General features: G+C 33.3%; 1 protein-coding gene across 1 annotated transcript in view; it reads left to right on the top strand.

Moving 5' to 3' along the window:
- LOC124374811 (DNA topoisomerase 2-binding protein 1-A-like) overlaps positions 1–18,271 on the top strand; it is a gene marked incomplete at its 5' end in the record, with an annotated part of 50,508 nt that overhangs the window by 10,920 nt on the left and 21,317 nt on the right. Inside the window, 3 exons of the mRNA XM_046832960.1 lie at positions 4,455–4,538; positions 5,465–5,521; positions 10,111–10,191. Of these exons, the coding sequence (XP_046688916.1) occupies positions 4,455–4,538; positions 5,465–5,521; positions 10,111–10,191 (222 nt within the window). The remainder of the gene's footprint in view (positions 1–4,454; positions 4,539–5,464; positions 5,522–10,110; positions 10,192–18,271) is intronic.

The following is an 18,271-nucleotide window of genomic DNA, read 5'->3' as shown; positions in this document are numbered from 1 at the left end:
CAATGGCTGGAGGATAATCATCTTACTGTGAACACTGCAAAAACAACTTTTCTCGATTTTCATATTAGAGCTCCTACGAGCTGTGATAGTGGTTCGTCCATTATTATTGAGAATTCTGTTATTGAATCGTCAGAGTACACACATTTTCTGGGCTTGACTTTAGATTCTAGCCTGAAATTTTGTCTTCATATTGACAGTGTATGTAGCAAATTGGGCAGCGGAATCTTTGTATTGCGTCGACTGTCCCATTTTGCTAATAGAGATATTCTTTTGGCTGGATATTATGGATGTATTTACCCACACCTTACCTACGGACTGCCTATTTGGGGGTCTGAAAATACCAGGACACAATACATTTTTCGGCTTCAAAAGAAAACTCTCAGGATTGTGTTGGGATTAGCTAGAAACCAATCATGTACGGGGTACTTCTGAACCAACAAAGTACTTACATTCCCGTGCCTATACATCCTTGAGACCTTAACCTTCCTAAGGAAAAACATGCATATTTTTACCTCTGATCTATCTAAATATTACAACTTAAGAAAATCTTTCCGTTTGCCAACTCCAAAGCACCGTACATCATTTTTTGAAAGACAGATGTATTACTCTTCAGTTAAATTATTTAACCATCTCTCGTTAGAATTGAGATCCGAAGAAGTGGTACCTAAATTCAGATCTAAACTTAAGTGTTTTTTAATTGATAGAGAGTATTACTCTGTTAGAGATTATTTGATATCCAATATTAAGTAATTAAGTTACATTGTTGTTCTTGTTATTAAATGTATATTGACCTTTGTCATGCAATGTATTTTATTGTTGATTGACAAATTAACACTTTGACTTTGACTTTGCTGTCTAATTTTTACTACATATAATGCATTAAACATACCATTTTATACACTGTATAACCCATCTTATTGAACAAAGCTGTGAATGTTTGCACATAAGGTAATCGAAACTGGTTGGCTTCATTAACCCTCTCCCGTTCGCACGACCACCACATAGCCACTGCAGCTTATACGCTACAGATCGGCACGCACTGCTTTACCCACTAGAGCTGATAAGTGCTGCTCTCGAGTAGCAATATTTTGTACTACTACGGGTTGTTTGCTATCAGGAGACCATTTACTTTACTTTTACAGTAGATTTTTTCCATTATTTTGCTATTTATATTAGTTGTGCGGAAAATTTTTTTTTTTCTTCCTGAGGGAAGAGGACAGTTTGTCCCCGCACTTAGTCCTAAAAAATAGCGGAAACAATAGTGGGTTGTAGCCATACACTTCGTGACAGTGAAATCGATTTCGTTATTAGTAGTGATTGCGACGATTCAACACCGGCGCCCAGCTGTCCATGTGCCCCCTCCCTGTTTTCGTACAATCAACTTCATTGAACCAATATATAGTAAAATAATTAATATATATATAATTATAGTTAATTACAATGACAGAACGTGTGTAAGTTGAGGCGCCGCGTATTTTGACCGAGCACGACCGGCAGAGCGAATTAATTGAGGTTAGAATTCCACCGTGAGCACCTGGAAACAATACGAGTGGGAGAGGGTTAACATTATGCTATAATGAGATTTTTAATGGTTTAAAAACATGAATAGACTCCAACATACCCCAACGAATCATTCCTTCCCAGACTACAGTCTGACAAACAACAAGACTTCCGTCATGCAAAACCTGTTATAGACCATTATTTTGAAATGTTACATGAACTTATAAGGGATTTTCATTCATTCCCTTACACCAAAAGTAGATTTCAAGTGTTGTATGTTGATTTTTTTTGGACCAAAGTAGTCTTCTCAAGCCTGCGTAGTCAATAGTCAAACTACTTTATTCTGTAATATGTACAAGGTACAAAGAATAGCGTCACTACAATGAAACTAAATACTAATATTAATTTTAAAATATAAGTAAAAAAAATACAATCGTAACATCTTAACAATTTATCTTCAATTCTTCTTTAAATGAATTAATTGGTTTTTGTATTGAAATATTCCTCAAAAGAATATAGAAACAAATTAGTTAAATAATCTTTGACTTCTTTTTTAAATTTTAACAGATTTGTTTCCATTATAAATTTTGTTGGTAAATTATGTAGATATCTAACACGTCTGTAATATGTTTTCTTTTTGTAAAATTCAAGATTGTGTTGATCGACATGTCTATTAAAACGGGTATTATATGTATGTTTATTGGTTTGTAGTATCGGATCAAAAAACTGTTTTACATAAATTATTGATTCAAATATGTATAAACCATATACTGTCAGAATTCCAAGTTCAGAAAAAATATGTTTAACAAAATCTGTATATCTTAAATTTTTCATGATTCTCAAAGATTTTTTTTGTAGGACCAAAAGCCTATCTAAATTACTTATTGTTGTTGCTCCATAAATCCTTATTCCGTAAGCTAAATGTGAATGGATCAAAGAGAAATATATTAATTTAAGTGTATGTAAATTACTAATTTTTGCCATTTGTCGCAGTGCATATAGACCAGTAGACATCTTCTTAGTAACATGATCTACATGTTTATCCCAAGCTAAATTTTTATCTATTATAAGTCCTAAAAACTTTGTGTGGTCTACTTGTTTAAGTCTGTCATTGTCTAGAAAAATGTCACAGTTTAAATTTGATCTGGATTGCTTTGTAGAAAAAGAAATATAATTAGATTTATCTGAATTTAATAAAAGATTATTTTTGTAAAAAAAATCCTTAATCCTACTTAGACCAATATATGACGAGATTTCAATATTCTCAAGCTTCTGACCAGAAAACAAAACATTTGAATCATCAGCATACAGACACACGCCACCATCCAACCCCTCCATCACCCCTGGCAAACCTTCTATATAACATAAAAACAATAGAGGACCCAGGATAGACCCCTGGGGCACACCATGCCGTAGTGTCTGCAGCTGTGATCTATGTGCCCTCACATAATGATTTTTATTGTGAAAAATGGTTTCTTCTATTTCTACATATTGTTTTCTATTTGTTAAATAGGAATCAAACCACGTTTGCTCCTTTCCATATATACCGAAGCGGTTTAATTTCCTTATTAACTTTACATGACTGACACTATCAAATGCTCTGGTAAGATCTAAAAATATCCCAATCACTTTTTCTCTTTTATCAACTGAGTCAATAATGGACTGGATAAATTCTATACCGGCCGTTATTGTTGATTTTCCACGACGAAAGCCATGTTGTTGTTTGTCCAACAGTTCATTAGACTCTAGGTGTTTTAAAAGCTGATCATAAACCACTTTTTCGAATATTTTAGAAAAAATTGGGAGCAATGACACTGGCCTATAGCATGCTGGATCAGTCACATTACCTTTTTTAAAGAGAGGAATCACTTTGGCAACTTTTAAAATATCAGGAAATATTCCTGAAATTAAAGAAGAATTGATTACATGGACAAGAGGTTTTAAAATAAAGTTAACAGATTTTTTCACAATATCAATTGGTATATCATCGTGCCTCACAGAAAACTTAGTTTTAAATGACAAAACAATTGTTTTTAACTGATACTCAGACACCGGTTGAAATCTGAAACATGGCCGAGCACAGGTCATGTGCTCACTATTGGTATAAATAGAGTTGAGCTGAGGTATGTTACGTAATACTAGCAAGTCAACGGCTGTCACAAAAAAAATCATTAAAAGTATTTCCTACAGTAACAGGATTAGTTATTAATTTTCCATTTGCAATAATACTTTTATTATGATTTACATTGGATTGTTTATTTACCTCGTATATAGTAGTATATATTTTATTCATTGGGGCAGCAAAGTAAACTAAAATATAGCACAATAAGTAGATTATAAGGACCAGAAGTAGGTGCTTTTTGACCAAACTAGGGTTTCTCAGACCTATATATTTATATATCATTATTAATGAGACAACAAGGCAATTTTAATTTAAATTTAAATTTTAACTTTTATGTTTAAATTATAATCATTTAAACCAGAAATTCTCCTGTATGCACAAAATAATACAATAGTCAGTCGCAATTAGATTAAAATGTTATCTTCTTGACCATGAATGCTAAAGTAATGTCTATCTGATATACGCATAATTCCCCTTGACAGATATTATAGGATTCTGTTATAATACACTAAGCAGGGTACAGACTTTGATGTGTAAAATTCTGTGCGAAACCAAGTGTAACTCCTAGTATAAAGTAAAAATAAATTATTTTATTTTTCACAATAATTAGAACAAATTAGTTTATAGTTTTCATGCAAAATGAGTCTATTCTATGTTTAGTAATTCCAGAAAATGTTTATTTCTATAATTATAAGTTTAGGTAACGAGTTATCTCAAACATTTCTTTTTCTGTTGCCAAAATTATAAAGTTATCTTGTAATTCTTTCTTTCTTTCCTTGTTTCCACATTTAAACTAAAAGTATAAAAAAGGAAATAATTTGCTCTGTTACAGCCTCTATCTGAAATCAAAAGAAGAATCTTTGCTGCTGCTTTGGAGACTTCGTCCGAAAACATAAAACCTTCCAACTCCAATGAGGTAATTATGATGGGATTTTTGTAATCTGTTCGTATTTTTAAATTTAAATTTATTACAGACTTTTTATATTACTGTTTGCTTAAGAAATGTCCAGAGTTTGTCAAAGAAAAATCTTTGTGGCATCTAATCAGAGATCATGTGTAGAGCATTCCCCTGAATCAGGATGCAAATTCTGCAGTGCCCTCTGCTGCAGCCCAAGGCCGACCAAAGCCTCACTTAATACTTATAATATTATTATTGGATTTTACGGTCCATAAAGTCAATTATTGATTCTTTACCTGAATTTTGTATAAATAATGCTAACTTGGGAATAAAAGAAGTGGAAAATTGCTTTATTAAAGGCAAAGTTAGTAAAGTTGTCCTTTCTACCACTCATGGGATGTTAAATTCATTCCTAAATTTTATATTTTACAGTTATTTTTGTAATTCGTATGTGTAATTAAATATATCAGTACTGTGTGCTTGATGTATTTTATTGATGTGTTTTTATTCTTAGCTAATATCAAAATTAGAATATTTTTAATCAGCATTTAATGATGAATTTTAACTGAAAAGGTAATACTTCCAAGTTTTACTAGAACATTTTATCCTTTTAATAAAAGACAGTTTGAATCTGGGAGTAATACAGTTTCAAACTTTGTTCCTTGTAAGAACAAGAAACATAAAAAAATTTACTAATGAATTACTAATAAAGTGGGTGGTATAAAGTGATTAGTACTTAGAATTTTAACTTTTTTTTATTTACCTTTAAAAGAAACTGTTCCATTAATGGAAACAGTTTGAGGAAGAGTTACTAAATCTTGTAATAACATCACCTAAGTTGTATTAATTGTTTTCAGGAGCTATAAGAAAGCACAAGATTATGACTGTTATTCACTTTGAAATTCTTTCTCTTTATTTAACTGATAATCAATTTTTGTTGCCAGGACTTGGAAAATGAGCAGAGTACTGAAGCTACCAACCATTTAAATGAAGAAACAGTGGTAAGTAGAAATTACTAGTCATCTCCTAATCAGGAGAGAGCATTCTTAATGATCTGATTTGTCATTAGAGAGAACATTAATTATTAGATGTCCTATTAACATACTATGCAAAAAGCTTTTTTAATGATTCACAATAGTTAAAATGTAAAATATTTGTCTATCCGGCCACAGAATTCTACTGAAGTGGAGAGATTACTAATTTGCTGGATTGTCCATCAACCATGTAGGTTCGTTGGTGTGCTGATCTCCTCTTTCAATTTAATTATTGAACCCACACTTCCATATTTTCACTGTTGTCTCCCACCTCTGAGAGTATCACCAAAATTAGGTCAACTTCCATAACCATTTCTCTTTGAGTAAAAGTCATTTAATAGTACTGGGTGGCGCAAAAAGGATGGTCGGATTTGAACTGCGTAGTACCAGTGGAAGGTGAGGAGGGGGGACCACTGCCGGCCGTCTGCAAGTCGGCCATTACACCCAGTTTGCCACGAGATGGCGCAGTGGACGGTCGAGCATCGTGTTTTTGCTGTGGAACAGTTTTTCAGAAATAATGAATCTTTTATTACTGTGCAACGATTGTTTCGACAACGTTTTGGTGTAGCGCGTGATGAATCCATTCCAGATCGCAGATCCATATCACGTTGGGTGACTGCATTAGAGCGTCAGTGCTTCACAGTCCGCGTCGTTCCACCAGGCGTCGTGCCCAAACTTTAGGCCTCAGCCGTCGTTCGTTGCAGCGCATTTTAAGCCGTGAGTTACAGTTTCACCCATACAAAATTATGATCACGCAAAAGCTCTATGATCGTGATTTTGAGCACCGAAGACGATTTTGTGAAACAATGTTGGACATTTTGTACTCTAATAATGATGTTGTGCTTTTAATGTCAGATGAAGCCCATTTCCATTTAGACGGCTATGTCAACAAACAAAACTGTAGGTATTGGGCAGCAACTAATCCCAGAGAATTGCACCAAAAGCCTCTTCATAGTGCTAAAGTAACAGTCTGGTGTGGAATGTCAAAATTGGGGATTGTTGGTCCTTATTTTTTTGAGGAGAACAACGCTACAGTCACTGTGAACTCGGAATGTTACGTTAACATGCTACGTAGCTTTTGGGGGCAGAAACTGCGAGAGTTACGTGTAAATCGAGATCGAATTTGGTTTTAACAGGATGGGGCCACGGCCCACACAGCCAATGACTCCATGTGTGTCTTAAGGCGGATGTTCCCCCACCACATCATCTCGCGTTTTGGAGATGTCCACTGGCCCGCTAGATCACCTGACCTCTCAGCCTGTGATTTTTTTCTTTGGGGATACCTAAAGTCAAAAGTCTACGTAAACAAGCCCCGAAACTTAATTGATCTGAAGGAGGCAATCAGTGCGGAAATTATGGCAATTCAAGAAGAAACTGTAGTGAAAGTGATGGAAAATTTCAAGGGAAGACTTGTGGAATGCATCACCGAGGAAGGACACCATCTTCCGGAAGTTATTTTCCGTACATGAATTTTGGAGGTTATTTCTTGTAATTGGGTGCCTGGGAGCATTTAGTTACGTAATTGAATAAAATTAATTTGTAAGACTGATGGAGTTATAGCTATTTAAAATCCGACCATCCTTTTTGCGCCATCCAGTATTTTGTGAATATTGTTACAATTCCCAGCCAAAATTATCCAAACATTGTTTACTAAAACTAATTGAAAGACACAATCCCACATCACATTTGTTGCGTTGATAATGGGAGTTTTTTTTTTTTGTTGTCAATGACGTGTTTGTGACCAAAGCAGCATCACAACGAGTTACTGAAGAGTTTGTTCCCCCTCCTCCCCTAACAAAGGTTTAGGTCTACACATAACGTAGCTATGGTAGGAAGGGTTGATTCAATTGAATTTTGAGTTTAGCTCCAGTTCACATTCCTTTCATTGCAGCGTCTGCTATCTGACGCTGTCTCAGACTTGACTCCTGGAATCTGTAGTCATGTTTGTCCGAAGAGATCCAAAGAAAGTTGACAACAAAGAAGCTCAAAACGAAACATTTACATCGTTTCGACATCAGAAACACCTATAAATAGGTGAAGTGGTAGTCTCATTGTCTCATCAGGTACACAACTGAGTGCACTACGATGTTCTGACACGATTTCTAAGCATGGTGGAGCAACCAAGTTTTCTACACATAACGTAGCTATGGTAGGAAGGGTTGATTCTATTGAAATGTTCCATTCAAAGGTTTAGTTGCCGCAATATTTGCTAGTCAATAGACTTAGCTTTCTGAGTCATCATAGCCATCAAGCATGACTTGATTTTTTTATGTAGCACAAAAACTTGAAAATATCTTTGTCATAACTGCTTACTCTATTCTCACCAGTAGGTACAAGAGGTAAGCCTTATTAAGAGGTAAAGGCTTTCTTGCTTTCAGCACTTAAAGGGTTAATAGTGAAATAGTCAGATTCTTGTATTTCAACTACATATTTTTCACTCTTGCGTATGAAAGTTATTTTGGGGTACCGTGCTGAAATCGTCCTTTGAAAGAGTTTTTTTACTGCATAAAAAGGTCCAGTATTAAGATTATTTGGGGTCTAAGGTGTTGTGAAAGTTGTTTTACATAATTATGCAGCAAACCTGATGTGTCTCAAAAATTACATCAAAAAATGAATTTTATTTTTATAAATAAATTAAATTTTAAGATCTTACCAAGTTTTCTTAAATATTACAAAAGCTTCAATACTTAATTGTTATTAACACACTTGATTGAAATGTGCAGCACTGTATTTGGTACATACTGCTCGGATGGTGTCCAAACATCATCTATCGAGCATTGCTTGTATTACGCAGATAGCAAGTAATAATGGTGTATAACATGTTAAATTTTTCAGTTATTAAGTCAGCAGATTCACTGTGGCTATCGTGGATAAATAGTGTACATGCAGCACATATGTAAGTGCAAGCTAAATACACAAACAATCTGGTTAACACTGTCAGCAATTATATTTGTCAGAACTTTTTGTTTTTGCGGTTTTCTGCCAACCATTTAAATTATATGTAGCACTTTGAAATTAATATGAAAATACATATTTGAATTTATCTTCACTTCAGTACACTGTTTAATAGTTTAATAGCTCATTTGTATTTTCATCCAATTCACAACAACTCCTCACAATGTCTTTGTTTAGACATCATTGTTGTAACGGTGTTTAGTTATATTTTTTCTGTGTAGTATTTTTCAATTTCTTTATTATTTGTTGCAATATATTGATAATGTAATAATTAATACAATTAAATAATTCATTGTAAATGACTGTTAGAACAATCCACACATTTATTTATTTACATACGGTATACACCATTTCACATTTGATATAGGTATTATGAAAATACAAGAGGCTTGATAAAACAACTTACATAAATAGTTTACATGCATACATGCTAAAGCAAACAAAAGCAAAAAATAAGCAAAACAAGTGCCAAATAACATCAACATCGTGAATAAAAAGAAAAATTACAACAGCAATATATGTAGTTCATAAACAAGTGCAACATGAAGGTGGATCCGTAAAAAAAAACTTAATTAAAGTAGTGTATAAATTATAGAGTTACTTATATACTACTGAGACATACATATGCATATGAGCAAATACAATACGAAAGAAAAAATAAAGATAAGCGTAGCCTATGTTCATTAATATATAAAAAAAATATCTCAAGAAACCATTTCCATTTTGCAAAATATAAAACATGCTACAATACATGCAAATTTTGATGCCATTATAATAATATATGAACAAAAGTGTTAAGGAAAACAGCAAGCAATATATAACATTCACAAGAAACCATTTCTATTTAGCGAAATATAAAATACGCGACAATACATGCAGAGTTAGATGCCATTAAATATAAACAAAAGTGTTAAAAAAAAAAAACAAAACCAGCAAGCAAAATATAACGTTCATTGTCAGAGTTTCATGTGTGGCCAGAAAGATATTTAGTGACCTCCCTCTTGAATGATGTGTCGGACATGCTGAACAAATCAATATGCGCAGGAAGACCATTTCCCAACCTGTGAATTCTCGGTATTGTACTGTTGTACGCATAGCTCGTAGCGAGGAATTCCCTCTCGAAAAGCTGCACAGATCTTGAAGATGGTCGAGGACAACGAAGACTGATCCTCTCCACATTGATTTAAACATGTACTAAGAAACTCAACTGCATGATATGCGTTTTGCTAAACATATATGTTTGATTCAGTTGTCTGTGACCAGGCATTATTCAACACCCTCGCGCTCTAATTCGCTATATAATGTCATGGTGGCAACCTGTGGAATAGTGTACAAGGGTTTTATTGTACTTTGAGGAAATAAATGCATTCTACTTCCACTTCTATTTATAGGCCTGTATTCAGGGGAAAATATATCTGATAAAATATAATAAATATAAATAAGACTCAGTTACAGGCAGATGTCATAGATAACCAAGGTATTCATTGTTATTAAACATATTTTGCATATTTTCTTATTTGAATCTCTATGGTGATGTTCTGCTATGTAAATCTGATGAATGTAACTTGTACTACTTTGGATTTGTTTGCTCTTTGTTTTAGAGACAAGATTTGTGGAATACACAAACTCCAGCTTCAGGAAAGAAAAAAAAGTTGGATGCAACACCTCAGTCCTCTTCAAAGGTTTGTTTTATTTAATATCAATATTAGGAGTATACCTATTAAAAAAATATTTAGTTGTAATGCTGATTTAGAATCCAAAGATATTTAGATTGAAACATAATTTCTTTGTTTATAACAGTATAATGTTATCTTTTAGACACTACGTAGAAGCTGTTCAAAATATTCAAAATTCACTTATTACAATTTGTATAATGATAGTTCAATCTGTGTTTTAATTAGGGATTGGACAGTTTTTTTGTCATATCCTTTACTTAGACTGGTTAATCTCTAACCTAGGACACGGATAATTTTTGGGGAATGGGATATTTTTACTGAAAATGAATAAAGGAACAAGAAAATTTTAATTTGAATATGTAGAATTTTGTTACAAACAACAAGTAGAGCTACAAAAATACAGTTGAACACCAAGTGTGTATTTTTGGAAATTTTGCTATTTTGCTTTATAGAGTCCAAATTATGTATTTCTATGTCTAGAATACACATTAGAAGTTTATATAAATTTTCAATACAAGGTAACAGATAGGGATTTTTATTAAAATAAAAACTGTTGAATTCCTAATCGTTTGATTTTACTGTAACAATACAGTTTAAAGTTAATATTTGAAAGGGTCGAAGAGTCTATTAAAAACATAGGTTGATTTTCAAAATTATTTTTGTGATCACCAATAACAGGCGCTTGACTTAAAGTCCACTGGAATGGTGTTCCGGTACCTATCTCTAAAAAGTAAGCACTTTTTATTTACACAGGAAACATTCCTTTGTATCTCAAAAATGTACAAAAGCACAGTTTTGAAACTTTATATTTTCAACATTTTTTGGGAGAGAGGATCTCCTTTCATTCTTTTGAGAGGTATACTCCATACTCCCAGATCACCTGAGGTTACACTTCCGCCATCTCTAGGTCTAGAAATAGAGGGACTTTGATACATGATCATTGTTATAATAACTGAATGGAAATTCCAAACCAATGTAATGGTATTTCAAAATGATTTCAAAGTGTTTTATTTCAGAATTGGTATTAACAGTATGATTAACCAATTATAACTCACTAGTCCAATTTTAAATTATATACAGCACATAAATACAAAGCAAAAAGAAAATACAAGAAAAATAAGATCTTAGTTCTTTAACAAACCATTGTCATAGAGAATTATAAACAATGAAAACAAGTATTAAGTGTATTAGGCAAACACATACAAGATGAAAGTATTTTAAACCTTTGAGTGCTAATTGCTCATTCATGATTTGCTTAGAGTTGGTTACATGATGTACCCCAAATGTGCTAAAATTATAAATGTTAATTTTGTACAGCTTCGGAAAATTGATACTTAAATAATAATATGAACTTTGGCTTACTTTTTTACAATTTTATTGATAGTAGTTTATAGCATACAGTAATTTATAGACAAATACAAAAAAGAGGGTATTAACCTTTTGAAAATATGTGTAATTATACAATTAAAAGCAGGTTTATAGACTAAAACAATATACATCACAACCTGTTACACTATCTGATTTATTTTAAAGGTGTAGTTGTTATAATAAAACTTAAATTTCAAGTTAATATGGCCATTTTTACAAGAACTGTGTAAAAAAATTATTCCCGAAAAAGTATTTGTTTTTAGAAAAATCTTAACAATGTTGAATTACACAATATCCTAAGTTTTATGTATGTTATGTAATGACTCATTTCATACACCCATCTCACATTCATTTCAATACTTAGGCCTAATTTAATTTAGAAATTTATTAGTAATAATAATTAAGGAATAATTATTTATAAATTGTCTCAAATTTAACTACAAACAATAATAAATACAAAACTAAACAATATCAAAATTAATCAAAATTCACCTTATTACATACAAAATTCAAAAGTTATAAAGTGAACTAAAGTCAGTGATACAGTGTGCAGGGATGATTGTTGAAGAGTGAAGAGAGAAGAGATTTGAAAGGTGAAGAGGGGAGAGGGATCTGGAAGAAGTGAAGCAAGATTATTATTTTAAATAAAGAAACTGATTACATTTATTCAGCAGTATTTGAAAGGTTACTTTATTAAATTCTTATTATCACTGAAGTACAAAGAAGCAGAAGACAGATATTGGGTGAGAAAATTTTTTTAAGTTTAACAGTGATTCATTGGAAGAACATAAAACCCAGGAACATTCAATTTGGCTAATAATTCAAAATTAATATAATTAAAATTTAACAAAATTATTTTTCAAAATTACAATATCTTTTATTAAAAAAAAAATACCCAATATTTCTATTTCATTAAGCCAGCACGACCACCCTGCCCTAAAATTTAAGAACTGTATTTAAAAATTTACCATTATTATTGTATCCTCCATCTTGTTTCAAAATTCAAACTTGTATGCCAATTAATTTATCATCATTAAAGTTCACATTTATATCATACTGAGTTATTTGTTATTTCTAACTATAATCAGAATACAAATTAAGTTTAACCATTTATTTAAAGTGTATAATAGTAATATTATATTACAAAATTGGCGTCCAACGTAGTGGCTTAATGAAATATTTATAATCTTTGATTTGAGACAATTTTCTAGATCGTAACAATAGCCTAGACATAAGTACTGTACGTAGTTAGTTGTCATTTATTCATATTGTCTGTCAATAGGCTATAGATTATTTAATAACTCACTATATTAAACATTTAATTAACAATACATTAGTCCTGTAATATTATTCTATTTTTTTATCGCAATTAATGTCCCGTGATTTTAATTTAAGATACCCTAAGCGGTACCCATTCCCAACAGATAATATGGAAAATAACCAAGTGCTAAACGTAAACAAAGACGCCATTAATCCCGGTATCGAAGACGAAAGCGGACAGAGAGAAGAAGCAGAACAAACTCCCACAATTCCTCGCGCTAACCAAGTCAACATTCTCACAGCGGTCGACAACCAATCACGGATGAATGAAAACAGTGCTACCAACACCTACGCGGCAAATTTCCCTGATTCCCTGCAGAAACGTGAAGATGGAGCTACTGCGCCTCCCACACTAAACGTAGTTGAACATTCTCATTGTACTCAATCAGTTGATGCCATTGGCAGTGACAGGTCAAATAAACAAACCTCTGACGAATCCCAATCGACAGCTCTTCATGCTATCATGAACGGTTTAAAACAACTTAATGAAAATTTTATTAACTCTAAATCTGAGTTAAACGAAAACCTAAACGCAATAAGGGATTGTATTTCTAAAACTAAAATCGAACTTAGCCATGAAATCAAAACTTGTAAGGAGACACTCGAGGGACAAATTAATGAACTGCGGGATAATCAAACTGAATTAAGAAATGAATTGAACGCTATAAGGGACAATCAAGATCAATTCCGTGAAAAAATAGACCTGAAAATTAAAGAATCCACTGACAGCATTAGAGGAGAATTAAATCATAGTTTTGAAGAACATAAGGCATTTGTAAACCAACAGATGAATAACCAACAATCCAAGATATTAGAATCGGTACAAAACAAAAATCAAACTCTAGAAAATAAAATTGCTTTTGAAATAAAAAATGCTATAGACCAAGTACGACATGAAAACGCGGAAACAAATAAAATACAAATCAAAACCATTATAAATTAAATTCAACCACAAATCCAAAACAATCATGATAGAATAAACAATCTAGCCGAGTGTATTAATAAATATGAATGTGAATTAGAAAATATAAAATCTAAATCTCAAATTGAGACGAAACCATGTGAACCATTGCAAGTCATTTGTACCGGAGGAGATTCTGTAGACAGACAAGTGCCAAAATTCAACGGACGTTCTACCAGTCCAATGGAATTTTTACAAAAAATTAGAAGGTATTACGAAAAAAATATAGGTCGTGTGCAACTCACACACACATCTAACACTGAACATCTCATTGACATATTAGAAAGTAGTCTCGAAGGTCACGCGTCACGATGGTTCCAATTAATAAAACACGATATTAAAAGCTGGGAGGATTTTGCACAAGAATTTACTACGAAATATTGGAGTCGTGATGTACAACGCGGCATACGTGCAAAAATAGAATCAGAACATTACAAGAATAATGGAACATTGACTCGTGCTGAATACTTCACCGAGCGTGTTATCACACTACAATCGATTACCCCACCAATAACCGAAGAAGAAATCGTCACCATTTTATCGGAACGGTTTGAACAAATTATTCAGGATAGCCGGAGCGTTCAAAACATTAACACCATTAAAGAGTTCGAACGATTACTACAACGAGAAGACATCCGAGACGGCCCAAAACGGAACAAAATAATTTCATCCCAAAATCACAATTCATCTGGTTATAAGCCAATACACCAGAAACCTCACCAATCTCATCAATCCCCAGTCATACCACATAATAACATTGAACAAAGAGCATATCAGCCAAGGAATCAATATCACGGACAAAATCAACATTATAATGATCGAAACCAACATAACAAGAACTATTACCACCCATACAACAGTCGTAATGATAATGAATTCAAGAGTAAGACACAACCATACAAAGAACACTACCAAAATCGACAGAATACCCACTACTACCCAGGAAACGATAGACATTACCCCACCACAGAACAGGCACAAGTATGCACTATCGTGCGGCAGGGAGAAAATGCTCGGAATCCACCTTCTAGTACCAGCAACGACCGCAGCGAAGACGTTCCAGCGGCGGGAAACGGCTGCGCGCTGTAGAACGGAACCGAGGAAACATCGCACCAGAAATAAAATACGAAACTACAGCGCTAGAAAATAACGACCTCGGATATTTAAATCAGAATTATTCTTCAAACTATAACCCTAGTAGTGAATTTCAAGTTAACAACATAATATGTGATAAAGATTTCCTTTTTGAGGAAAAAATAGAACATCCACTAATAACTAATCCTATACAAATAAGATGTCCAGAAATTAACATCAAAATTAATAATGTAGAAACTAATGCCTTAATTGATTCCGGATCATCTATTACTTGTTTGTCAGAGTCTTGGTTTATGGACAACCAACAATCATTAAAGCCATTTGAAGAACTGCCCCTAGCCAATACTACCATTAAAACTGCTATTGGAAACATTTCAAAACGAATCAACAGAGTCATATATGTACCTGTCACGGTAGCTGATGAGACTACTCACATACAATTCCTTATAGTATCGCATCTTGTCAAACCAGTGATTTTAGGAATGGATATGCTAGTATTATGGAAAGCAGAGCTAAACTTTAATAATAATACAATAAATATGAAAATAAACAATACAAATGTTATAATGAAGTTTGTAATGGCAATAAATGAAGGGCACTTATGTGAAATCACCACTCAACAAGCCGTTATGCTTATGGAAGATTTTAATGACTCAATGTCAACATTTAATGAGTATGGCACTATAAAACAATGGGAAGATAACAAGATTAATAATGAGAATAATGATTACATTGATGCACAACACAATATATCATCCAAAGATAAAATGTTGGTGGAAGATATAATGAAAACTCTAATCCCTAATAACTACATAAATGAAGAACAAAAACAATGTTTGATCAATCTACTATACCGATATAGGGACGTTTCCTCAGACAAACCCGGATGTTGCACTAAATATGAACACGAATTAAATATAGAAAATCCTAAAAATTTTAAATCATTAACCTATCCAGTACCTCAAGCGTACCAAGACGCTGTACAAGCTGAGATTCAACGCATGGAGAACCTTAACATAATCGAGAGAAGCAAAAGTACCTACGTAAATGCTATCATCCCAGTAATTAAAAAGTCTGGAGAAATTCGATTGTGTTTAGATGCCCGCAAAGTAAACGCAATAATTAAACCAGATTTCGAATGTAACTGCAGTGTTAGCGAAATTCTGAGTAAATGTAGAAACGCAAAATTCATAAGCAGTGTAGACTTAACGGCTTCATATTGGCAAATCCCACTTACTAAAACTTCGCGTCAATACACCGCATTCCAATTTAGAGGCAAGACCTACCAGAACAAAGTCACACCATTTGGAATTTCTACCTCCCAAGCTGCACTAGTAAGAGCTCTTGATAACGTGTTTGATGATGAGATAGAAGCTTTCACAGCAATTTACGTTGATGACATATGTATCATTTCCCCCGATTTCAATACACATCTACAACACCTAGAATACATATTCAAAAAGCTAGCAGAAGCCAACATGACAATAAACTTTGAAAAATCTCAATTCTGTAAAGATTCTGTACCATTCCTAGGTTTTACTCTAACAAATGAAGGTCTTCATATGGATAACAGTAAGATTGATCCAATTCTAAACTTCCCAACTCCCAGAAGTCGTACACAATTAAAAGCATTCCTCGGATGTATCAATTATTACAATAAATTTATTCATAAATTCTCTGAAACAGTCCAGCCACTATTACGACTAACGTCAAAGAAGGTTAAATTTAATTGGACTAGAGATGATGATACAACATTCAACAAAATTAAACAGCTGTTCATAAAAATCAACACTCTAACACACCCCGATCCATCCAAAGAATTCTACTTACAGACCGATGCGTCTGAATTTGCAATTGGCGGACATCTATATCAAATAAAAAAAAATAACGAAAAAGCCGCAATTATGTTCATATCACGCACATTACAACCAGCAGAACAGCGTTTCACCACAACCGAAAAGGAATTATTGGCTATAATCCACTGCCTACAGAAGTGTCGATACATTGTTATGGGCGTTAAGTTAACAGTAATTACAGATAACCACGCCTTAACCTTTTTGAAAACCTGCCGTTTGCTAAACAATAGATTAGTAAGATGGATATTGGCTATACAAGAGTACGACTTTAAAATAATCCATTGCAAAGGGACGGACAACATTACTGCTGACACTCTCAGTCGTATATCCCCACAACACATGTCAAGCGATGCAAACAACCTCACTGAGTTATCTATTCATTACATCGAGAGAATTCCCGACCAACATCTACAAGATCAATTCCGAAACTTACCTCAGCTTCAACATCAAGACCCTAAACTACAACCACTTATAGAAATCTTACAGTCACCTATGGAAACAAATGAATTTCAACAATTATATACTAATTATCGTTTATATGACAACACTTTACTACAAAATTTTAAGGGCAAATGGCTTATAGTCATCCCAGAATCAGTAATTAAACCACTAATACTAGAATGCCATCTCTACTATCTACACTGCGGTGCAAAAAAATGTTTCCTGTTACTGCGTGAAAATTTTATTTTCAAGAATATGCATCGAACAATCAGGCAACTGTTATCATCATGTGATAAATGTCAGCGCTGCAAAATCAACAACCATCCACTCAACAGTCAAGCCAAAGGAGTTAAATGCAGAGAGAAGAATGACCAGTTAGCAGTTGACATCATAGGTCCCTTACCGACTAGTGTAGGAAATACAAAATACATGTTAATTGTTATTGACATATTTACCAAATTCGTTAAACTTTATCCACTGCAAAGAGCAACAACCAGAAGTATATTACATAAATTATTTCACCATCACTTTCCTAATTACGGTTTTCCTAAACGAATTCAATCAGATAACGGAACCCAATTTAAAAGTAACGAATGGATCAGGAAATTTGAATCCCACAGCATACAATTAATATACAGTCCAGTGTATCACCCCAGTTTTAATTTGGCAGAACGGCCAATTAGAGAAATAAAGCGTCTCAGAATGTATTGTTCACAGAATCATAAGAGATGGGTGAAATATGTACCTGTTATAAATGAATGTCTTAATGAAATTTACCATGAATCAACTGGATTCACACCAAACGAACTACAGTTTGGAACAAGAAATATCAGATTTTGGGAAAAAATATGTATCAAACCCTCTAGCTGAAGAAGTACCAATCGAACACAAACTACTGATTGCAAGGCGTAAACTTGAAGAAAGTAGAAAGAAGAGATCTGATAAGATAAATGAAAAGAGAAAACCAGTTTCTCTCCAAATTAATGACCAAGTATTGGTAAAGTCCCATCACCTTTCTAAAGCTATAGCTGGTGAAACATCAAAA

Source organism: Homalodisca vitripennis, unplaced genomic scaffold (assembly GCF_021130785.1).
Source record: "Homalodisca vitripennis isolate AUS2020 unplaced genomic scaffold, UT_GWSS_2.1 ScUCBcl_10154;HRSCAF=18910, whole genome shotgun sequence".
Classification (NCBI taxonomy): Eukaryota; Metazoa; Arthropoda; class Insecta; order Hemiptera; family Cicadellidae; genus Homalodisca; species Homalodisca vitripennis.
The sequence above is the reverse complement of the archived record's forward strand: the minus strand, read 5'-3'. Positions and strand labels throughout refer to the sequence as shown.